Source organism: Castor canadensis, chromosome 5, assembly GCF_047511655.1.
Source record: "Castor canadensis chromosome 5, mCasCan1.hap1v2, whole genome shotgun sequence".
In the NCBI taxonomy this organism is placed as follows: Eukaryota; Metazoa; Chordata; class Mammalia; order Rodentia; family Castoridae; genus Castor; species Castor canadensis.
In genome coordinates this window covers 161939392-161964328 of record NC_133390.1, presented here as the reverse complement: position 1 = coordinate 161964328, position 24937 = coordinate 161939392, and the positions used below count along the sequence as shown (strand labels likewise).

At 51.1% G+C, this 24937-nt stretch overlaps 1 protein-coding gene and 1 long non-coding RNA gene across 2 annotated transcripts in view; one reads left to right on the top strand and one right to left on the bottom strand.

The window, feature by feature from the left end:
* Positions 1-954: 954 nt before the first annotated feature.
* On the bottom strand, positions 955-5511 carry Slc32a1 (solute carrier family 32 member 1). The gene is made up of 2 exons (XM_020184726.2): positions 4564-5511; positions 955-2311 (listed from the first exon to the last, which is right to left on the bottom strand). The coding sequence occupies exons 1-2, from the start codon at positions 4954-4956 to the stop codon at positions 1124-1126; spliced, it is 1581 nt and encodes a 526-aa protein (XP_020040315.2). The 5' UTR covers positions 4957-5511; the 3' UTR covers positions 955-1123.
* A 315-nt stretch (positions 5512-5826) lies between these two features.
* The window catches only part of LOC141423402 (uncharacterized), a 91427-nt gene continuing 72316 nt past the window's right edge, over positions 5827-24937 (top strand). Inside the window, exon 1 of the long non-coding RNA XR_012448244.1 lies at positions 5827-5954. This is a non-coding gene — a long non-coding RNA (uncharacterized lncRNA). The remainder of the gene's footprint in view (positions 5955-24937) is intronic.

Below are 24937 nucleotides of genomic sequence, written 5' to 3'. Positions count from 1 at the left end.
GAGAGCATCCACCGAATTGTCAGATGGATCGCCTCTGAGGATTGGGACCAAATCTTGTCTTGATGGCTGAGGCCAGCAGTGGCTACTGAACACTCCTTTTATGGTGTCCTCTCACCCCTACTCCACTCTCCCTCTCTCTCTCTCTCTCTCTCTCTCTCTCTCTCTCTCTCTCTCTCTCTCTCTCTCACACACACACACACACACACACACACACACACCCCTGACAACACACACACCTGACAGAGCTTCCTCTAGTTGACACCCAACCTCTGTGCTTTCCCGGGACCCTTTAATCAGAGCGACACCTCCACTCCCTCCCTGCTTCAGCTTGCTCAGCCACCCATGGGGATCCGGCTCGGCTCAAGCGAACAGGCAGCACTGACACGAGGCGCGCACACCTTTGTTTCTTCTTTATTTGCGGATATAATTATGCACCGCACTCTAAATTAGATAGATTTTTTTCTGATATACATTTCATCTTATTCACCACGAGCACACCACACGCACAGAACAGTTCCACAACCTGATAAATTGCACAAGATGAGTTTGGATTCCTGAAAACCGGCAGGCAAATCGCACCCGCCGCGGCTTCTCCCGGCTTCGCTGAAGGAAATCGCCCACCAGAAATGGACTTCCCGGTCAGCCTTTCTGGCTGCAAGGTTGAAATGTCTCGGGAATGGGAAGCGCTCTTGCTGGAAATGGCTGGACGCTATAGATTCCGAGCACTGGATGACTGTGAAATGTCCCCCCAAGGTCAAATTTCCGCGCCTGCGAGCTGCGCCCCTTCTCCCTCCCTTCCACCCCACTTGGTGACTGGAGTCAAAGTGCCGGGGCGGGAGGGGGCCCTCCTGTAAGGACAAAAAAATCCTGCCCACAAACGCGCCCCACCTCCCCCCAAAACCAGGGTGTTGTGGAAAAGAAAGAACAACAGAAACGCAGACGGGAAGGGTCATGGATCCCTATCCCCTCCCACCCCCATCCCCGAATAATCAGAAACTAGGAACCAGAGATGTTTAAAGCTTGGTTTCCCAAGCGCGGCGGCCGGGCGCACGGGGCTGGTGGTGGGTGGTGGGTTGTGGGGCAGGAGGGAGGCGCGGGTGCGGCCGTGGCTCGCACTTGCGCCCTAGTCCTCCGCGTTGGTTCGGTAGGCCTCAATGAGGCCCTCCAGGGAATGCACGAAGCCGGACACGCTGCAGATGCCGCCAATGACGAAGATGGCGACGTCGAAGAAGACTTGGTGCCACAGCAGCTTGCGCCAGAGCAGGCGCAGGTGAAAGAGGCTCGGCAGGAGGAAGCAGAGGCCGGCGCCGGTGAGGCTACCAGTGAGGCCCATGAGCAGCGCGAAGTGCGGCACGTAGATGGCCATGAGCAGCGTGAAGACCACCAGCGCGCAGCGCAGCGTCAGCCCCCACGACTTGAGGCGCCCGTCGCCACCATAGCAGGCGGGGAAGAAGGCACGGCTGCCTTCCTGGAAGAGCGACTTCTCCAGCACCTCAACAGCAGCGAAGAAGGGCAGCGGGTAGGATAACAGCGCCTTAGCCACCAGAAAGATGTTGACCACAGCGCGGATGGAGCCGGGCAGGTTATCCGTAATGACCTCCTTGGTCTCGTCGGCCCAGGTGAGATAGGCGACCAGAGCGAAGAGGCCCTTGAGCACGCAGGCGGCGATGTGCGTCCAGTTCATCATGCAGTGGAACTCGCTAGGCTGCTGCATGTTGCCCTCCAGGGAAGGCAGGAAGATCTGCGACGTATAGCTGAACACGATGATGCCAATGGAGATGGGGAACTTCTTGACATCGATATAGAACTTGACCTTCTCCCAAGCCCAATCACGCGCCCGTGATAGACAGTAAGCTATGACCAGGATATTGATGACGAAGTGAGCCAACGTGCACAGCAGACTGAACTTGGACACCGCCTTGAGGTTCTTCAGGAAAGCGCAGGGCAGCAGCACCGCTGTGGCGATGATGGACCAGGACTTCTGCGACACGGGCAGCCCCGGAAAGCTGTTGTACATGAGGTTGCCGCTCACCACCACATACAGGATGCAAGTCATCACCAGCTCGATGATCTGCGCCACGTTGACTACGCGGCCGCCCAGCGTGGGAAAGCGTGGCGCGCAGCACGCATTGGCTATGGCCACGTATGAGTCCCGCACCCTCACCACTTCGCCGTCCTCGTTCTCCTCGTACAGGCACGCGATAAGGATCTTGCCAGTGTAGCAGCACACCACCGCGGCGAAGATGATGAGAAACAACCCCAGGTAGCCACCGTGCAGGATGGCGTAGGGTAAGCCCAGCACGAACATGCCCTGTGGAGCAGAGAGGCAACAAGGCAAGGGCGCTCAGTGGACTGAGCCTGGGAAAGAGGGCTCAGGGGCGTGACTTAAAACTATCACGAGGGGGCGCTGAGGAGAGTAAGAATTGTGCCTAAACCACCTGCAGGGAGAGTTTAAGGGTAGGCTGGAATGAGGGTGAAAAAGAACCTAATGGGGAGCCTGGGTGTTCAGTCATAGATGAAGAGGAAGGTGTTCAAAGATGGACCTGAGAAAGAAAGGTGAGCTCATGGCTGGGAAGTAGTGAGGAGGCTGAGGGTAGGGGGCATGTGAAGATAACTGGGGGGGTGGGAGGATGATTCTAGGGTATAGAACCAGAAGTGGGGACCAGAGAGGAGAAGAAGGGGGTTGGAAGGATCGGGATTGGAAAGCGGCGCTTAAAAAGAGAGCTGAGCCTGAGCTACTGGGAAGAGTGGGCACCGGATTTAAGGTGTGCTGGAATGGGACTTAAGGTGGGCTGGAATGGGTGCGTAAGGGCCTCGCGGGAGAAGTACGTGGTAGAGGCGGCACTGGAAGTAATAGGGTAGAGAGGAAAAGGGGCTGAAAGTGGGGCAAAGCCAGAAGGGAGGGAATGTGTTTTGGGGGTGGCAAGGGCTTTGGGGACTGGGGCACAAAGAGGAAGGAGGCAGGGTTGGAAATATGGAGACTAGGAACAAGGCTGGTGTGCGTTGGGGCGAGGGCAAGACCTAAGGAAGGATACTAAGTGGTATCTACCCGGGAAGCTTGAGCTCTGCGGGAAACCCAAATCAAACTGTGGGATTGACAGGGCCAACTGTGAAAGGATGGTTTAGAAACCAAATAGGGAAGCGAAGCTAACGAAATCCAGGGTCCTGGAGGCTTTCGCGCCTCCAGCCTACTGCCTGGCCTTCTTTCCAGGTCTATGGAACGGGACCTTGAAAGATGTGCTAGGAAAAACCGCCTACGAAAACGAAAGTGGGTGCACCTTCCTCCCCACCCCCCAACCCTGCCTCTAGTCTGTAAAGGTTATCTAGCCCAGTCCTGGAGCGGGAAATGTCTCGGGTTGGACAACCTAGGAGTCCCGCTGAGTCAGTGACGCGCAGCAATCCCGAGGCGCCTTCAACTGCCAGGAAACCTATGTTCTGTGCCTCAACGACCTGGCGCTCGTGGGACGCCACAGGACCAAGCCAGAGAGCCCAGGGATTCCCGGAGTTGAGGCCTCCTCTGTCCCTGAAACTGCGAGCTGTCATCCCTTGTCAGCGCTTGGGGTCGTTGTGAGGACTTCAAACACGTTTGCTAGGAGTACGGCGCCGCCTGGTGGGGAACAGGGCTGGGGGTGGGGGGTTGGAAGTAGGGGGAGAGATGGCGGGCCAAGATACCAGGGACTGTTGTAAGCCTATGGAGGGGGCTTCAGCCAGGGTGACAAGGAAGTGCTGCCAGCCACTGCGGTGTAGCCGGGATTTCCGAGGAGAGGGGCTAGTCTGTGCGCAGCTCCATAGCTCGGAGTCCCTTGGACCATAGGTATTCGAGTACGTCCGTATGTCTCAACAAAGCTGCACCTGAGGGTCCTGAGCCCATCGGGTCCTGTCACGCATGAGTGTGTGCCTGCGTGTGCACGTGTTATGTGCGAATGAATACGTGTGTGCTTGCTATGTAAAGATAATGTGCTTTCTGATGTACGGGTGTATGCAGGTGTATTTGGGGGATAATCCTGTGATCTATAAATAGGTGTATGTCGTGTGTGCATTTGCTGAAGGGGAAGGGGGCTGTGGACATGTGGACCTGCCTTTGTACTCTGCACTCTTTATGCATGTGAGTCGGGGCAGGAGTTCCAACTCAGCTGTTTCCCCTTCTCCTTTCCTCCCGAAAATGCAGCTGCGAATCCATTCCGAAGTCCAAGGCAATACTCTGCTTTCCGATCCTGATTTTCATTCTTCCTCATCCCTCCCCTCTCCCCCTCCCCCACCATACCCCTATTTCCCTAGCTTTTTTGCAGGGTCTCTGCACTTGTGTCTCCCACAGAAAGTCAGCCACGCCATCCTGAAGCTGGGGCAGTGGGAGAGGGTGCGAATGGGGCGGTAGACACCACCTGGGGCCGTAGATCCTCGCGCCCCTCTAGGAAGGTTTTGGGGAGGGAGAGATGATGGATTCTCAGGTACTGGAGAGGGCATCAAAGCCGAACTCTCCGAGGGATTTGTGTGGGGGCAGGACCTGTCACTCAGAGCTGGGGTGAGGGTGGGGGTAGGCAGAGCTGGGAATCCCGCGCTCACCTGAATGGCGTTGGTCACGTTCCAGCCTGCCTCCCACGCCGTGATCTTGGGCTTGTCGTGGCCCCCAAACTCGCCACCTGCCCCCACGGCCTGGTCCTTGGAGCCCGAGGGCGGCAGCGGAGCGCCGCCGCCGCGCTGGTAATGGATGTCTCCCTCGACGGGCGGTTCGGCGCCCTCATCCCCACAGGGCTCGCCCTCGGCTTTCAGGATGTCCATCTGCAGGCCTTGACGGTGCTCAAAGTCGAGGTCGTCGCAGTGCGCGAAGCCCACCGCCTCCTCGTCCGTGGCCGCCTGAAAACCCATCCTGGCAAACATGCCGCTCACCTTGGCCTGGGACTTGTTGGACACGGACGTGGCCACATTGGACAGCTTGCTGCGGAGCAGGGTGGCCATGGCAGTAGTGGGGGCCGGAGGAAAGGACAGAAGGAGCTGGGGACGCGGAGGACGGGCGTCAAGACAGCGAGGGCCGAGGGGCGCGAGGCCGCTATCTCCGTTCGCTCTCCGCACGGAGCTCCGGGGCGCTCTGGCTCATGACCCTCTCGGCTGTCGTTGGAGGCTCGTTCCGGGAGTGACCCGGCAGGCTAGCGGCCGTATTGGCGGAGCGGCGGCGGCGGCGGTGGCTAGTGCACTGCGGAGCTGCCGCGGGGCGCGGGCTGGGCTGCGGAGGGAGGTGGTGGCGGCAGCGGCGTCAGAGCAGCTACGCGAGGCTGGCGCGGCGCCCCCACCCGTGCGCAGCCCGGTGCGCTCCCGCCCCTCGGAGTCAGGCGGCGCGGGGGTGGAGGTTGGAGAGGGGAAACACTTGGAGCCAGGGGGCTTGAGGAGGGGCGAGGGCAAGAGAAAGGTGGCACGAAGGGATTTAGAAGTGAGATAGGGGCAAGAGAAGGGCGCCCTTGGGAAGGCGGCGGGAGGGAAGCGCGGAGGGCGGGGCGGGGGCCTGAAGTGCTGCATTTCTGGAGGAGGTGCTTCACTCCATCCTGGCCCTTCCCACCTCGCCGCCGCTGCAGTGAGGGAGGGGTTCGAGGTGGGCTGATTAGCGCGGTCCCCCGCACCTGACCAACCATTCACAGTCCCGGAGCATGGGGCCCCAGATCCTGTTGCTAAGGACTGATCTGGACGCCCAGAAGGCCTTCGGAACACAGTTGCCGGGTTTGGTGGAGCGGGCCGTCTAGGCGTCGGTTGGTCTCCCAGGCACTCATCGCTCGCCCTTAAACCTGGCCGCAAGTTCACCTTGAAGGCAGAAGTGGCGGGCATGGATCACTGTCAAGGATTCTCAGCTCCGGGTTCACTTATCTGGGTTGTCTTCCCCTGTCCTGGGACATCGTGATGGAAGCCATTCAGCGGGTTGCTGGTCATCAACCTCTCTCCAAATGCGCGGAGAAAGGAGGCGAAAGGTTAGCTTTTCGCTCTTTTTTCGTTTGGGGGACCTGGAAGGAAGCAGCACTCTGAGGATACCTCTAGGTGCCTGGTGGCTGTTTGGCGAATGCCCACACCGAGAGAGGCGCAGCCGGTGTCGCGCGCGAAGTAAAGAAGGGCTCACAGCGCTGCAGGCCCAGGACGCATTGCCTCCTCCCACCCAGCCGCCCCTCCCCCCGGACCGCAGCCACTGGGGCACTGAGAGCCTGAATGTTTCTGTTGAGTGAGGTGCGTGTGTGTGCTGGCACGAATAAGGAGACCCAGAGACAAAGACAAAATACTGCATCAGACATTGCCAGGGACTGGATCTGTGTGAACTCTGAGGGTGAGATTCGGTAAGCGTGTATATTCCGTATGTATGTTTTTGAGCGCATTGGGGTCTGGGGTCTGTGATCCTGAGAGGCTGGTGTGCTGGATTGCGTTTGCATAAGTGTTCCGAATGGAGTTGCCTGCGTTTGTGCTCGTGTGAGGCCCTTTGTAGTTGTCTCGAGCGGGAGCGGGTCGCTGCTCTCTGTGGGTCCCTACCTAGGTCCCCACCTGGGCTCTGGCTTGGACTCCTCCTACCCAGTAAATCACAGGGGTAGACCTGGCAGTCCCAGAGTAGATAGATAAGTAGCGCTGTGATAGGGGGCAGGGAGGGAAAGCTGAAGGAAAGGAAAAAAGAGCGGCCCCCAAGTCTCCTCTCTTTCTCCCTGGGAACCCCAGTCTCTTCCTCCCAGGCAGTATTTCTGGATTAGCTCACGTCAGCGCACAAGTAGGGCGGCCTGAGGGCTTTGACCAGCGAGTTGGAGCTGCCAGGACAAGACAGGCTCCTCAGTCACTTCCTCCCCCTCCATCCCAAGCACCTCACAGTCTCCCGAGGAGGCATCTCTCCAGACATGGGTCCTTCACCAGAGGAACAGAGATGTTCCTCATCCGTCCACAGGTGACGCTTTAATTTTCCCTAAGAGCTCTGCAAATCTCCTGCCTCCACCGCACAGAACACCTCCCCCAAGAATCCTCCCCCAATTCTAGTCATCTGATCAAAACACCTCTCCATAGAGCCCTCCCCCAAAGAAGGCTCCAGGCCATGCTGGGATTCAAAGCCAAGACAGGACAGAGATTCATCCTTCTCAGACACAGAGGTCTCCTCCAAAGAGACTTGAAATAGAATGGATCCCCACAGTCAGAGAATTGCCCAATAGAGAGACCCCAGTCCCCAACTGCAGGAGAGCCTTTGCCCTCCAGATTCCTCTAGAGGAAGATCTCCTTCCCTGCCCTCTGTTCCTGGTAGAATTATTTGGCCCACATGACACAATCTGGGCCACCTCTGAGTGTCTTTGTAGGATTCCCTATGCCACCCCCACCCCCAGATCTCAAGATGGCCACCAATGTTTTCTTTGACCACTGAATCTAAAATGAGTACCTCTTCTTCCTCTCCCTTACTATGTTCATTGCTATAGGACCCAGGGGCTGTGACAGTCTTCCCTTAGGGAAATGGGGTTGTTTACTTATTCATTCGATGCACCTTTCACCATCCTTCCTATGCACGTGGCAATTGCCAAACCCATGAAATCATGATCCCTTCCTACATCCCCACCCCAACTCTCCCCAAGAACTGGGTCTCAGAGGAACACACAGATCCATCGTCCTTCCTTCCACACTTAAAACATTTCAACAGAGCCTCATGCTCAGCCTAATTTTATAGATAAGCAAATTCACACCCAAGCAGTGAAGTGTCCTGCTCAAGGTCACAAAGAATACAAGGGAAACCTAGGTTAGAACCAAGCTATCCTGACACTCCCTCCAGTGTGCCTTCCCATTCGTGACCTCATCTTACCTTTCCATCCCCTTTCCCTGGTTGTTTGGTATTTGGCCACTTCACTGTCCAAACAAATGAAATTCAAAATCAGATCTCAGTCCCCTGTTGCCAACAGTTGGAGAAGGAAGTCCTCTGTTTTCCCCCTTTCCTGCTGTTTGCAATAAATATCTTTTCCAAGGCTGAAGATGGCTGTGGCAAACTCACTAGCAGCCTTCCTCCCTATGGAAAATCCTGTTCCTTCATGTTCTGGTTTGGACTTGGGCTACTTGCTTAACTTCTCTTACCCTCATTTTCTTATCCCTGAATGGTGAGAAAAACAACAGCTTTGTAGAGTTATTGAGAGAATAAGATCAGATGTTGCATATGAAATGCTCAGCAGGTGCTGAGTGTCTAACATGGTAACAGTTGTTTTGTGATTGCTGTTGTAACCCATCGAGTGTCATTTCTCATTGTTGGGATGGGGAGTGGATGAGCCTACAAGAAAAAACATGTGATTGGGTCTAGAGTCTGAAGAAGTTAGAATGTAACACTCTTTGTTTTTGTCCCACTTTTCTCTGTCCTTACCCTGAGCTGATGGGGGGGGAAAAAGGAAATGAAGGACAGGAGGAGGGCAGAGGGCAGGGGACCTGGCAGGTGGCCTCAGGAGACAAACCTGATGACTTACCTAGCTGGTAATGTGCTGGACTGTGCTCTAGTGAAGCCATCAGCCTTCAAATTCTCCAATATAGCTCCTCCCAGGGCATCCCCTCCCTGTGGAAGGAATCTGCACAGCTTGCCTTTCTGAGTCGAAAGAGCACACGTGTACAGTCACACACAGACAATGACAAGCCGACTGACAGATGCACAAAGAAATGAGGACCAACACACAGATTCAAGCAATTGGTAGTTTTGTACAGATTGACAGTAATACACACAGGTTCAAGGGCAGGCTGGCACACAGACACATGCAAGATTTGTACTGGCCACCACACAAAGAAACCAGGACAGACACCCATGGATCCCTCCAAGTGGGCAGAGCCACCCAGATAATAGTCTTAGACACACAGCAATATAAGAAGACTTACACACATGGAAAATCATACACTGACAGATTCCCAGACACAAGAACACACACACACACACACACACACACACACACACACACACAGATTCATTCACACTGAGACCAATAGTTAGGAATGACCCTATCTGATCACTGAAGGGAGAGAGAACAAAGGAAGAAAGTGGCAGGGAACAAGCAAGAAGCGGGCAGGAGGGAGCTGGAGCAAATGGTGCCAAGCAGAGGCACCAGCCACTGGGACACAAAAGAGGCAAAGGTACCACTGCCGTCCCTTTACTGACACCAGACTCCAGACCCTGGGAGTAAGAAACTGGGAGGGGAGAGTGTTTAGGGGAGAGCAGGAGCTGCTGCTGCCCAGTCTGGGAGAGGTGTCTCCTCCCAGGACCATGCAGGATCCCACTGTCTTGGAAGGACATAAGTTTCCTTGGAGAAAGTGGGTGAGAGGTTCCCAGGACTCCTTCCAAGCCCATGGAGCAGGGACTTCTGGCTCAGGAATCTGGATCAGTATCCTGGAGCCAGGTTTCAGGTGAAATGCACACCCCCTGTGACACATGAGCTCACCCTCAGCCTTCAATGTTTTCAGTACCCAGGGGGTTAAATGCCTGCTAACAGCGATGGAGGCCACTCTGGGGGGAATGATTAGGGTTAAATAGAACAGGGCTTATCTCCCAGAGCAGGCAGCAACATGAGGGGTGGGGGGGCGGGGCAGGAACGGTTGAATTAATGGCCTGGAAAGCCAACATCACCAGCATCATTTCGGGGCTGAATGATCACAAAGAGACCCCTCTCCCCCTCCCCATCTGTAGCTCAGAGCTCTCCTTTTCCAGAGCAAGGTCTATCTGTGAGCCTTCCTGCTAAGGGAACAGGCACTGGCTCCACAGATCATCCTACTCCCAGGCCTCCTGGGGCTGGAATGTTGGTAAGGTTTCCCTCCAGCTGGAGGGAGCTATGCTCTTCTCATCCACACCAGAGCCCAATTTCTTGATGCTGTGTACAGGGGCACAAGGGAGGAGAAAGGGCAGCTAGGTTGAAGGCTCTAAGTTCTTGCCCACACATGGAACAAAGAGTCTGATTCCTCTGCCTTCAGTGGGACAAACCAGGTGAGACCAGGATGGGGAAGTGCTGTTTGTGCATATATTAAACACATCAATGACTGTAAATATTAGCAGGTTTCCTTGCTGAGGCAGGAGCCTAACCTTTCAGGGTAAGGCTGAATGGCCAATCAGAAACAATACCCAGGGAAGTCCTGCCTCAGCAAGGGAGACTGGATTTCATGATCTCTGGGCTTCTGGTCCATGCCTTCTATGCTGAGAACTCTGAGAAGGGGCCAGGGAGCAGGGGACATGTGGGCCCAGACCTTGCCCTTGGCAGCCCTTAAAACCACAAGAAGCTGCCCAGAACTGAAGGAGGTGTCCTGTACCTGATTGGTGGGTTAGACCAACTGTTCCTATCCTTTTCTGAGTGCATGGCCTCCTATTGGTTGGGAGGCAGGGAGTGGGTCAGCCTTATTCCCACAGGGTCTCCAGCACAGAGTAGACATTCAATAAACACCCAGCTAGGGTTGAATTAAGTTAATATCAGGAAATCATTTTCCACCATGATCTCATAGCATAATTAGTTGAGGAAACAATTGGCCAAAGTCCAGCCCTGAATTCTGAGTCCTATAACTCTTCTAAGTGGATATCCTTTATATTCACATCATCTTCTGTGTAGTTGAAAGCTAGTCATACATACACAGATCAGATGTGATTTTTGTTCAGAAAAGGCTTGGGTATATACCCACCCTGTAGGAATCTGTGGGTCACCAGTTATAACAACTGAGAGAGACAGAGTGGTGGAGGTCCTTGGACTCCAGGAGGACAAGGATTGTGTGTCTGATTATTTGTACCCTGGAGCCTATTGGTATAGAGCTGAACTTCAGAGAGTGCTCTTGGTGTGCCTGACACTATCTTTATTTATTTATTTATTGGCAGCACTGGGGTTTGAACTCAGGACCTCACACTTGCTAGGCAGGCGCTCTATCACTTGAGCCACTCCACTAGTCCTTTTTGTGTTGGTTATTTTCAAGATAGGGTCTCATGAATTATTTGCCCAGGATGACTTCACACAGCAATCCTCCTGATCTCTGCCTCCTGAGTAGCTAGGATTACAGGCATGAACCACCAAACCACCGGCCGCCTGACACTATTAAAAGCTCTCTCTGGGGACTGTTCCCTCACAGTCCTCACTTTAGTCCTGTCATCTCAGGAGACTTCAGGCAGGGCCTACAAGACTGGACATGGGGAGATGGTCTTAAATGATTGGATGGCACGAGAAGGGGAAAGGGGAGGATGGGAGGGACAATGACGGAGGGTGGGGTGGGTTGTGTTGACCACTGGGGCTTCAGTTAGAAGCCTCAAGAGCCAGTCTTTGCTGGTCAAAACCTACCCTCTCCCAGATCTAGAATAACCTACCTCACTGAGTGCTGTGGATCAAATTGTGTCTCTCCAAATTCATATGTTGAAGTCCAATGTGACTCTATTTGGAGAGTCACATTGTGCTTCTAAAGAAGTAACTAAGGTTCTCGAGACCAAAAGGGTAGGGGACTGATCTGATAGGATTAGTGTCCTTATAAGAAGAGACATCAAAGAGCTCCCTCCCCTCCCACCACCTTGTGAGAATGCAGAGGGAGGCAGTTGTTTGCAAGCCAGGAGGAGAGCCCTCATCAGAACCAGACCTGACCTTGGACTTCCAGCCTCCAGAATTTTGAGAAACATCTGCTGTGTGAGCCTCCCTATCTAGGGTCTTTGTTATGACCGAGTGCTCTGCTGGCCCCTGACCAGCATTAGTTCAGGAACCAAAGGTTTGTCCAGGTCACAGCCCCTGTGACATCTAATGAGGAGGCAGAGCCCTTCTTCAGAAACAGATACAAGTGTTTCATGTCCCTTAGAACTCACCCTTGCTGAGTCCATAGCCTCCAGCCTGAGATTCCAATCTAGAAGCTTCTTCCTCTTCTCCTTCTCTTGAGATCTGGAGTCAGGTGAGATATCAATGTTAACATTTAACAAATGCTTATTTTCTACCAGGATCTAGGCTAATTGTTTGACCTGGGTTACATCATTGTGCACAATCCTCCCAACATTCCCTTGGGCATGGCTTGGTTTCATGAAAATTTTACAGATGGGGACCCTAGAGATTAAGCAGCTTGCCCAAGGTCTCACAGCTAAGTAGTGATGGATCCAGGATTCAAACCAGAATCAGAGCTGTTCTTATAACCTTGGCACTCCAGATGAGTCTGCCAAAAAGGGCATGGGTGTGTGGGCTCCAGGAGGGGTAGCAATCCAGATGTGGCTCCCTCTGGCCAAACATGTCAGCTCCTGGGCATTCTCCCTGCATGGACTATTGTATATGTCTACTCTGACCTCCCTGTCTCCTTCCTGACTACATAGACAACTCTTGAGACAGGGAAGAGGGAGTTGATCTAGGGACCCTACACACAGAAGGTGCTCAGAAGAGCTTGGGGATTTCACTAAAGTCTAGGTGAGGTGACTGGGCTTTGTGATCCAGCCTTTGCAGCTACAAGAACACATGGCTGTTCCCCATAGGGGACCTGCATGGCTGATAAACACTCCTGGGACATTTATTGTTTCCTAATCTGGGATGTGTGAATCTTGGGTGTGTGAGCACATTCTCAGAATTGGCTAATTCTATATTACATTATTTTATATCTAGAAAATCTACAGCAGATTCTAGGTTTTTTGGTTGACCAAATACTGCTTTAATTGTCATGGGCTTTATGACAAAAGAACAGTTGGGGGTGGGGGTGAGGCTAAATGCTGAAGCTTACAGACCATATTCACTGGATAAGTGCAATTTAATTTCAGTTACACATCATCCATCACATTAGATTAATCGGGCTATTTTGAAATTTCTGATTTTGTAGCTCTGTACTGCAGTATATTGTCTTTGCTTGTCCAGTCGTATATTGCTAAAAGGATAAGGAATTTGCAACCTGCCTTTATGTTTGTGCATAGTTCAGTAATGTAATAAAGATAATCTGTCAATTGCTGGGAGGGAGCTGTGATCTCCCCACCCCCTAAAAAAAGGGACTTGTGTGCTACTCAAAGTGTAAGAAGCCTGCCTTTAATTTATTCTGACCAAGAAGAAAATAAGCTTCACACATTGGTGCCCTCCACACAGCCCCTGCCACCTGGACGGGTCTCCATCCTCAGTTTGGCTCCCCCACTGCTGCCTTCGAGGGGAAATATGTCAGCGTAATGAACAGTTGTACGATGTGCTATAAAAAGGCAATTAAGGGAACTATTGGACTGGGACAAGCCAGCGTGACCTGGTTAATAGCTCTGAGTGTAGCTGGCCAGGGTGGGGGGGGGGAAGGACATGAAGAAGGAGGGGGAGGGGCTTGATGTTCACAGTGAGGGGCTGAGGTTGTTCCAGCAACTCCCTGCCAGTAGTGAGGGACATCTGGCTGCCCTCATGACCGCTGGGTCCAGGGCCAGCCTGAGGGGCATGTTGGACTCTGCCACTGCTGGTGGAGTGACCCTGGGCGGTGACTCTCAGTATCTTAGCTTCAGCTTACCCATCTGGTAAACGGGGACAGGATGCTCACCCCAAAACCATGCCCCAGCTGTGAGAGGAAGAGTGGGCATTCATTGTCAAATGGGTCTGTGTGTGGAGCTACAGATTTGAAGGAAAATTGGGCTTGGTGTCTCATGCTTATAATCCTAGCTACTCAGGAGGCAGAGACTGGGAGGATCACGATTCAGTTAGAGGCCAGCTTGGGCAAAAAGTTTGCAAGACCCCATCTCAGCCAATAAAAGCTGGGCATGGTCACAGATGCCTGTCAACCCAGCTATATAGGAAACATAATGAAGAGGATCTCAGTCCAGGCTGGCCCTAGCATAAATGTGAGACACTATCCCAGAAGAACTAAATCAAAAAGGGCTGGAGGTGTGGCTCAATGGTAGAGCACCTTCCTAATAATCAAAAAAGAGGAGAGGAGAAAGAGAGAGGAGAGAGACAGAGAGAGAGAGGATCCCAAGGAATGGGGGGGGGCTTTTTTTAAAACTTTGTGTTGGAGTAGGGTCTTTCAGTACAACACCATCCATGACTGTGATGTGTCAGGGGCTCCTCTGCTCACCTGGGCACTTTCTGTAGGATGTGAGTTCTCTGATCAGATCTCCTGTGGTCCTCCATGGGTCCAGCTTGAGACCACTCCTCTCCTGTGGATCCTCTCATCACTTCAGCCCCTCAGCCCCTTCCCCACAAATGCTCTTATTTGTTAACTGACTTTGACATATGGCAGCCTTCAGAATGGAGTCAGAGAGATCCACTTCTGCCCATCCAGTGCCTGCCTTAGTTTGCTTCAAGATGCTGGTGGGGAGGAGGGATGAGCCTTCACTTCAAAGATAGGTAGTGGATGTGAGGGCAATCTGGCTGCGACATCTGTCACCCCATTGATCGCCAGGGTTGATTCGGCTGATCTGGCTGTCTAGGCGGGTGTCCCCTTCCTCCCTCACCGCTCCATGTGCGTCCCTCCTGAAGCTGCGCACTCGGTCAAAGAGGACGACCATCCCCAATAGAGGAGGACCGTTCTTCGGTCAAGGGTATACGAGTAGCTGCGCTCCCCTGCTAGAACCTCCAAACAAGCTCTCAAAGATAGGTAGTGATCACCTGGTGCTTGGTAAATTCTTAGTGAGTGCTAGTTGTAGTTGTCACAATTAGGGTTCCTATTTAACGCCTGTCACATAGTAGGTGTTTGGTAAATGTTTGTTGAACAAATTAGTGAACCCTCTCTTGGTTTTTATCTGTGATCTCTCAGCCCCAGTTATTCCTTAGTCATATAGGAATATGATCCTGTCCCAGTGCGCAAAGAAGTGCATCCTCAACTGTAAAGTCCTGCCCACGGTGGGACTGGTTCTGTTCACCCCACCAAGCTAAGCTGTGTCTGCCTATTGGACTCTGAGAACTCAGGGGGCATTCAGCCCCCACCACAGCTATTCAACCTAAAATAGAAAACCAGTGGTATACTGGGGTCCGCATGGTTCCCTACAGCCCCCTCCTCACTGCCTCAGATGGAAGTGGCTGGGAGAGTCAGCCCACAACAAAGGAGCAATCAGGAGTCATTATGGCTCATTTAAGGACAGCTTGGTGATTGGCTGAGAATCCCAGAGCACTCCCCACTCCAGATGAAGAGGCTCTGAGTCCCTGGGCTCCTCTCCAGAGCCCAGCCTTGAGGGGGGCTGTGTCAGGCAGGGTGGAAGGGGGGCAGGAGGCGGCCTTGACACCAGAGAGGCTGTGGCCCTTCAGGCTTGGGCACTACCCCCCTCACTGCAGGCCGTCTCAGTGGGCATCATGGAGTTCCAAAGCCACATGTGGTCTCCATCACCCAGTTACCCTCGGTTAAAGTACAAACACCCTCTTCCTCCTCCCTGCTTCAGTGCCTTCCCTCCAGTGACTCAACTAGACTTCTTAGTTCTAGCTACTGAGCTACCGGCTTCCATCCTGCCTCCTACTGACATTCATTTACATGGTTCAGAAGACATTTCAACAGCAGGCAGAGCTGAGGCCAAGTTCACTCTCCACCACTCTGTAGCTGCGTGGCCAGGAGACTCCTCCACTCACAGCTCAGTTTCTTCATCTGTTTGATGGGTATAATCAGACCTCCTTTTCAAGGTGGCAGAGAGGATTAAAGGAAGTAAAGCATATAAAATACCTCACATCTAATACATCCTTCACAAATATTCATTAGTATTATTACTCATTCTTAGGACACTGCTTAGATGTCACCTCCTCCAGGAAGCCCTTTTTGTTTGTTTGTTTGGTGGTACTGGGGTTTGAACTCAGGACTTTGCTCTTGCTAAGCAAGAGCTTTGCTCTTTTGTAGGGTTTTGCTCTTGAGTCATGCCCCCAGTCCAGGAAGCCCTCTTTGATTCCTCAAGTTTAGGATATGCCCCCGCTAAGGATTCCTGCCACCCTCTGTGCTTTGCCTATGTGTGTCTCACATATGTGTAGACGTGGCCTTGTATCCTGATGTTCAGCACCGAGCCTGCCACTGAGGAGGCTCTCCACAAACCTGTGGGCAAACCACAGATCGGACAGCCAGAGAAGGGAATGCCAAGCACCACTTGAAGGCATAGCCCCCGAGAGCTTGGGCCAGGGGAAGTGGAAGAGAGTCCCCAAGCCACCCAGCTCTATACTTCAACAAGCCCTCTGCATCATAGTCCCTGCTGGGATGTCCTCTGCCCCCTCTGAGCGTCTCAAGCCTGTCTTATCCGAGCAGTGAGAAGCCCCAGCTTGCAGTGGTCTGTAGAAAACAGAATTTGTCTGCTCTTCTGTCATAGACTGCCTCTCAGGGAAGAATTTGAGCTGAGCCTGTGCTCTTTTATTAATAGTCATCGTAGTAACTAGTGACCACTCGTTCAGGGCTTATTTTTCCATCTAGTGTACTAAGTGTTTCTTTTTTTTTTTTTTTTTTCATTTTTCTTTTATTATTCATGTGTGCATACAAGGCTTGGTTCATTTCTCCCCCCTGCCCCCACCCCCTCCCTTACCACCCACTCCGCCCCCTCCCGCTCCCCCCCTCAATACCCAGCAGAAACTATTTTGCCCTTATCTCTAATTTTGTTGTAGAGAGAGTATAAGCAATAATAGGAAGGAACAAGGGGTTTTGCTGGTTGAGATAAGGATAGCTATACAGGGCATTGACTCACATTGATTTCCTGTGTGTGGGTGTTACCTTCTAGGTTAATTCTTTTTGATCTAACCTTTTCTCTAGTTCCTGGTCCCCTTTTCCTATTGGCCTCAGTTGCTTTAAGGTATCTGCTTTAGTTTCTCTGCGTTAAGGGCAACAAATGCTAGCTAGTTTTTTAGGTGTCTTACCTATCCTCACCCCTCCCTTGTGTGCTCTCGCTTTTAGCATGTGCTCATAGTCCAATCCCCTTGTTGTGTTTGCCCTTGATCTAATGTCCACATATGAGGGAGAACATACGATTTTTGGTCTTTTGAGCCAGGCTAACCTCACTCAGAATGATGTTCTCCAATTCCATCCATTTACCAGCGAATGATAACATTTCGTTCTTCTTCATGGCTGCATAAAATTCCATTGTGTATAGATACCACATTTTCTTAATCCATTCGTCAGTGCTGGGACATCTTGGCTGTTTCCATAACTTGGCTATTGTGAATAGTGCCGCAATAAACATGGATGTGCAGGTGCCTCTGGAGTACTAAGTGTTTCTTGTGTCTTCCTCTTACCCTCCACCACTAGCATAGATCCAAAGGAGCACTCCTGTTAGGATGCTGGGATCTTAGGTAAATATAGGAGTGGCAGCCTCAGAAAAGCTGGGACCAGCACCTACCCCTGTTTCTCACTTCTGCTTCTTTAAACATGATACTAAGTCTCTGAGCCTCCCATCTCTAAGCTGACTGACTCTTTGTCTTAAGGACTTTGGCCAGCTGGAGTCTAGCATGCACCCCTGATCCAATCAATTATAGACAGAAAGTCAATGTCATGTAATACTGACAACTCAACTATCGCCCTGTAAATCGGGGTTGGGGAGAGTCCTTAGAGAAAGAAGAGGCACTGACTGGACACAGGCACAGATGCCCACCACACATTGCTAGATCATTTCGCATACCTGGAGACCAAGAGAAAGAAAGTGTGGACACCTGGCCCAAGGCCACACAGCTACAGCAGCGGAATGAGACTCAATCCCATATCTATTTGTCTGTCATCAAAGCCAAACTATTTCTCAGAGATGATTCAGAGATCCCAAAGCCAAGGACAGTAGCCGTATCTGATGCAGTGAGTTTGGGGGAATGGACAGCTGAGAAGAAAAGCCAACAGACGCTCCACATAGCATTGCTGTTAAGAGAAGCCATGCTGGAGTCAGGCTGCTTGATTGAAGCTCTGCACTATCGCTAGTGGCTGTGTGACCCAGGGGAAATGACTCAACCTCTCTGTGCCCTTTTCCTAATCTCTAAAATGGGTCAATGACTACCAAACAAGAGAATGTGCATAAAGTCCTGTGCCTTTTAGTAAACATCAGTAAGTGGCAGCTGTGATCAACATCGTTATTGTTACGGCTGTTATTACTATTGCCATTTTGTCAATATCAGCCTCAGGAGATAGTGGTACCCACAGGTATCAGAGCCCAGAAGAGAAACCAAAAATGACGGTCTGTTCCAAGGATGAACAAACCCTGTTATAAAAAAAGGGAATTTAAGGCCAGGCATTGGTGGCTTAATCTTAGCTACTCAGGAGGCAGAGATCAGGATTGTGGTTTGAAGCCAACCCGGGCAAATAGTTCTTGAGACTGTATCGAAAAAACCCTTCACAAAAAAGGGCTGGTGGAGTGGCTCGAGGTGTAGACCTTGAGTTCAAGCCCCAGTACGGAAAAAAAAAAACGGGGGGTATTTACTTACGAAGAAGGGTATGCCCCCAACTAGCCTGTGGCCTGAACAGGAGGACAGCCAACTCAGGGCAGTGCTCACGGAACGGGGCTTCGTGCAGCCTTCCAGGGGCTTTCCTGTGCCCTTGTGTGGACCAGGCCTGCAGTTTCTTCTAAAGACCTCCTGGGCTGCCTCACCTGTCAACACAAAGATCAGCAAAGGTTTAGGAGGCCCCGTGCATGCTAAGGTGTGAAGATCAAGCCACTGTGCTCACCATAGCCCCTGGGTAGAGGGGATCCTTTTTGGGCAGGAATACAGGGGCCCCAGGCCAACTCTGCAGGGTCTCAGTCGGTGTCCCAAAGACAGGGAGAGAGGTCCTTGTGTCTGGACAGCACCCATACACTCTTCTAGCCAGACCCAGCCGCTGCAGTCAGACTGCTTGATGTGAGTCCCAGCTGGTGACCATGAGACCCAAGGGGTTCGCGGGCCCCTCCCCAGGCTCTCGCCTCTGGTGTGGTGCTGCAGACCATTCCCTCCACCCCGTTCTCACAGCTCATGGTTCTGGGGCTCAGCCCTGGAGCCCGCAGTGCTCAGTGCCCCTCAGGAACATTTGAGCCACTTCCACACCTGCTGTCACAGGATCATGCTGAGGTCAGAGCAGATCACCCTGCTCCATTCTGATTCCCAAGGCTGCTGGGATTCTCTCCACAAGATGCTGGATGTGTGCAATGAAGGTGGGAACAAAGTATCATCTTTTTGGCCTCCTTGGTCTGTTCAGGCCTTTAAGCTTCTGCTCTTTTACGTTCCTCTCCAGGACAGCCTCTGATCCTCCAAGAAGGCTTTGCTCATGTCCCTGTCCCCAGCAGCCACCACTAGCTCTACCTTTTGGCCATCATGGAGAGCATGGAGACCACAGGCTACCAATGAGAGAGATGTGGAGTTTAGGGAAATGATTGCTTTCCAGTGCAAGATCAATAGGTGAGGAGATCCCCAGGCCCATAATTACACCAAGTCCTTGAGGAGATGAGCTGTAACTAGCATTAACTCACTGTCCCAGGCATCAGAAGCGGGGAGACTTGTGTGTAGCATTTTTTCAGAGCAAAAGTTTTCTATTTTTTTTTCCTTTTCTTGATTTATTTTTTATTTCACTTGATTCCCCCATAACCACTGGTTTTCTTAGGAGCCCCCCATTGGCCTATATAAAAAGACAACTGCATAAACACACAGAGATATATGTTCTTATTATTCTCTTCCTTTCTGGGGATTTGAACCCAGGGCCTTGCACATGCTAGGCAACTGCTCTACCACTTGAGACACATTCCCAGCCTTATTTATTTATTTCAGTTTTTGGTGGTACTGTAGCTTGAACTCAGGGGCCTCACCCTTGCTAAGCAGGTGCTCTACCACCTGAGGCACTTCACCAGCCCTGTTTTTATGTTGAGTTTTTCCAAGATAGGGTCTCACAAACTAGGCCCAGGATTGCTTCAAACTGCAACCATCCTGATCTCTGCCTCCAAGGTAGCTAGGATTACAAATGTGAGCCACTGGCACCCAGCTATATTTTGGTTTTGAGCTAGAGTCTCCCTAACTTTCCCTGGGGTAGCCTTGAGCTCCCAGTCCTCCTGTCTCCACTTCCTGAGTAGCTGGGATTATAGGTGTGTACCACCACATTTGTCTCTTCTTCCTTTTTTTAATACACAAAAGAAAAAAAATTCCATACCCTTTGTGCCCTTTGTTTTTTTAAACTTAACTTTTGAGTTCTGTCACAAAAAATATAGAAATTTTGCATCATTTTTAAGGAGCTGAAAACAGACAGCAGTCTCTATTTCTCCTTCCCTCTTTTCTCTCTAAACTTCATACTTCCTACAGTTTCCCAAGTAGACATGTCATTTATTCAGTCATTTGATCACTCATGCTTTCCTTCAGCATTCTCTGGTCCCTGTGCCTGGTTCTGTGGCTGCAGAAGTGAGTTAGCCCAGGCCCTTCCTCAGGTCCCCAGGGAGGGACAGAGGAAGCACACCTAGTAAGCGTGGATGAGGAAGGGGCGATCCCTGGCTCACTGAAGAGTCTGTACCTTGCCTTTTGTATACCACTGATCTGAACAGAATTTTCTTTCTTTCCCTTCGCTACCCCATGACCCCACTCGCCAATCTGCCCATCTGGATGTCAAGGGGATCGGTTCCCCCCATTTGGAGGCGGTAGTTTTTCAGCTAGGTTAGAAGACTTCTGAGGATATCTAACAGAGCAGTGTGTCTAAGTTTTCTAAAAACAGATTTATCATCAGAATTTAAATGGGCCTTCTGAGAACAAACAAGAAATTTCCATTATGTTCTTAATACACAGAACAGAAAACAATACCCAACTGAGTTTCTTGGCCAGTGAGGGCTGTCAAAGGCAGAGTGGGAGAATTCACAATTTTTTTTTTTTGAGGTACTGGGGTTTGAACTCAGGGCTTTTTGCTAGGCAGGCACTCTACCACTTAAGCCACACTCCGAAAACCATGTCTGAAATTTTGTGAAGGAAAAGTTTCTTAGTTACTTGTGATGTTTATCACGTGTGTAAGAAGATTATGCACCCATTTTGTATGCACCTAAAACATTTACTCTGTTAATCTTACTTTAGAGCAAGGGTATAATACCGTCCACCCTCGATTTTTTTTCTTTTTTTGGGGGTGGCAGAACTGGGTTTTGAATTCAGGGCCTCTGCTTGCTACCACTTGAGTAACTCCACCAGCCCTCCACCCACTCTCTAAAGATACACACTTTTTTTTTTTGTGGTGGGACTGGGATTTGAACTTAGGGCTTTGAGCTTGCAAAGCAGGCACTCTACCACTTGAGCCACACCTCCAGTCCATTTTGCTCTGGTTATTTTTTGGAGATGGGACTTCATGAACTATTTGCCCTAGCTAGCCTTGAATCACCATCCTCCCGATCTCAGCCTCCCAAGTAGCTAGGATTACAGGCCTGAGCCTCTGGTGCCCAGCTCAACTTATTACTGATTGATGCTTCATATCAAACAGTTTTCTAGCAACTCTAAGTAGATAAGGAAACTGAAGCACAAAGAAGTTAAATAACTGGTCGAGGCCAAATGATGCAAATAGTCTGTCTGGGGCTGAAGGCATGGCTCAAGCAGCAGAATCCTGCCTAGCAAGTACAAAGCCCTGAGTTCAAATCCCAGTATTGCCAAAACAGAAAAAGTCTGTGTGATTCCAGAGTCTGTCCTCCAACTCTACAAAGTACCATCCCCTTAGAGCTTATTCCACCTCTCTGGGTTTCAACATTTCTCATCAGTAAAATAGGCTTAAAAATTACATCAAAGGACTGCTTGGAGGATTAAAAGAGACAACGTTTGTAAATCATGTAGGATTCCACTTCATTCACTGCTGTTCCTGTGATTGTTATGAACAACGCTCCTATGCTCAGGCTGTTTAGGAGCAGGGCTCTGAAAAGATGGTGTCCTGCAGCACAAAGGCAGGGAAAGGTGAGGGATGAGGGGGTGGGGGTGCAGGGAAAGCCCCCTGTCTGAATAAACCCACCTCTGTGTCTCCCCCACCCCTTAGAGCTGACCCTCTGCTGGCATGCCAGGTTCCCTTTGGGCAGGGGAGTCTGTTTTGGTCCCATTTCCATTACACACTTGGCTGAGCAGAGAAGAAGGGGAGCCGAGGCCAGCAGGCAGTAATTAATTGCCTATTTTGACTCCTGCTGTCGCCTGAAAGGGAGGATGCTGGACAGCTCCCACCTGGGTCTGGGAGGGGACGGCCCTCCACCCCCTCCCCAACTTGTCCTGCCCCCCCCCGCCCCAACCATTTGTCCTGCCACCACTGTCCTCTTTGAATCCATGATCAGTCTGGAGGAACCCAGGCAGGCGTCCAGGCCACATCTACTGCTTTGATAAGAAGACACAGAAGTTCTCACCAGCATTGCTGAAGCAGGACCTCTGCAGAGGTTCTTCCCTGGGCCTCTCTCAAAGGTGGGGAGGATGGCTCTGCCTTAGCCTCAGAGAAGCAGCTCTCCTGCTGAGAAAAGCATCCTGAGCTCAGAGTTTAGAAACCTGGATTTAAGCCCTGGTTCTCCCACACACTGGCTGTGTGACTTTGGGTCAACATTGGCCCTCTCTGGGCAACCACTCTCCTCTGTGAAGTAGAGGAGGCAATGGCCCCTTAGCTGAGGTTTCACTTTCTGGGGTTTCATTTACCTGTTTCATCTGTGGTCTGAAAATACTATTTGTTTTGACTCTTTCAAAAGATGGAGGCCACATTGCATAATCTTTATTATAGTACATTCTTATCCTTTTTCTATTTTATTAGCTGTTATAATCAGTTTCTTACCCTACCTAATTTATAAGTTAAACCTTATCGTATGTATAGAAAAAATAGCACATGTGTGTATGTGCAGTGTTCAATACTACCCACCATTTTAGACATCCACTAAGGTCTTGGGACACGATAAGGGGAGATGTCTACTTTTGTGGACTTGTGCTGTGTGCACCTCCAGAATCATTTGCCCCCTCCCACTTCATACTAACTCTCTCAGTCCATGTGGTATGAGTGGGATCAGCTCTGTAGATCCCAGAGACAGTTATGTGACCCCAGTTTAAACATCAATGGGAGTCAGATACCAATGACTGAAGCCTGTAATCCTAGCTACTCAATTCTAGCTACTTGGGTGGCAGAGATCAGGAGGATTGTGGTTTGAGACCAGTCAGACAAATATTTTGTAAAACCCTATCTTAAAAATATCCAGCAGAAACAAAGGGCTGGCAGAGTGACTCAAGTGGTAGAGCACCTGCCTAGCAAGTGTGAGGCCCTGAGTTCAACCTAGTACTACCAAAAAAAAGAAAACCCCAAAAACAAATACACAAAAAAATGGGACTTTTTTTCCTTTTTCCTACATGAATGAGAAAAAAAAATACTGTATTCCTTTCAATGATGGAGGTAGGGTAGTGATGGCTGTGGAGAGACATAGCTGCTGACAGAACTTTGCAAGCCTCAAACCACAAGCATATCTACAAATACCACCACCATTATTGCCACCATCACTGTCACCATCATCGTAAGTATCAACACTGTCACCCAGATCCAAAGGCATTTGCTGAAATATGAGTGGATTTCCCAGTCTTTCGGCAGCAGCTTGCAGGAGGCTGGACTCTGAGGGCAAGTGGATCCTCTGTGGGAAGGATGCTCATGATGAATTAGTCGTGTCTGTTCCAGGTGCAGGAAGGGAGGGAGCCATGCACCAGTCATGCCATATTCACCTCTCCTAGATTGGAGATGACTGCTCAAGGCTAAGAGACACTTCTGGTATTACGAGCAAATGTGGGACCTCAAACGAGAGGCCAACAGAGGCTCACTGGATACAGGTGTGAATTTACTCAGCCAAAGCAAGAGTTTATGAGTCCTTTCTGCACCAGAATTTTGTGGGGTTGGGCCTGGACTTATTCAAGGGCTCCAAGAAACTGATAGATTCTTACCTTCTGGAGTGACCCTGGGCAGAGGAGCTGGCTGGATGCTCAGAGGGGATAATCAGAGACATCTGGAGACTGGGGGATCTGGGATTGAGCTATCCCCTGGACCTGGGTGATACCCCATTCATCCTGCCACTGATGGTTGATGGCTGTCTGGACTCGGCCTCCATCCTCACCTTGGAGTTTAGGATTTCAGTTAAGCATCTGATTCAGTACTTGGGCCCCCATGTTGCTATCACCCCATTCATGTTACTAACACCTGCTTTCTCGATGGATTCTTTCATTTTCTTTTTGCCATGCTGGGGATTAATCCTCTTATATGCTAAAAAAAAGCACTCTTCCACTCAGCTGTACCCCCAGCTCTCAGCTGCATTCTTGCCAAAGCCTCCCAGTCTGTGCTCCCTACTTTGGCCCTTGCTCTCCTGCAGTCTCCACCCTGCACGGAAGTTCTCCTCTCGTTCACAGCAGTAGATAGAGATCTTCCAGTGGTTCTCAGGCCCTGTGTGATGTCCCTTTTCTACTCTTATGTCACCTCCTATCTCCCTCTACTCAACTTTTGGCTATTTGTCACTCCAGTTCTCTCCCATTCCAGGAAATTGGCACCTGCTGTTCCCCTGCCTGCAAGGTCTTCTCCTTCAGTGTCCACATGGTTCACCCCCTCAGCTCCTTCAGTCTTTACTCAAATGCCAGCCCCTGGACCTGGACCAGCTCTCAGTGCACTAGAGAAAACCTATGGCTGAAAAGAAGAGTAGCTCAAGATGAGCTCAGAGGTAGCTGAGGGTATGTGAGGTGGGACCTCAAAAGTCTGCTACCATCTCCCCACCCCAGGCTCCAGGACATCACTGAACCACTACACGGTTTACCTTCTGAGTCTAGACATCTTCACCTAGACTCAGATCTAGATGAAGCCTGGGGCAGCCATCCATTCATGGGGGGACTTGGAATGAAGCATATTTGCTGTTCTGTGAAGATCCATGGACTCTCAGAGGAGGCCCAGGACACTGGGAGAAAGCCTGTCATAGAAACAACCCCAGGACAAAGCCTGAATGCTCTACTCACAGGGGCTGACCTCAAGCAGCTGGGTCCCATTGAAGAGGGGTCTTTTTCCACGCAGTCCATTCCTGGAGGAATCTGCCAAAGCAGATGGCAGGGCTGCCCGAGGGAGGTAGGCTGGGTTTGCCAGAGAGCAGCAACATCTGATGTGTCCATGCTGCTTGCAAACAGTCTGAGCAGAGGAATTCTGTCCA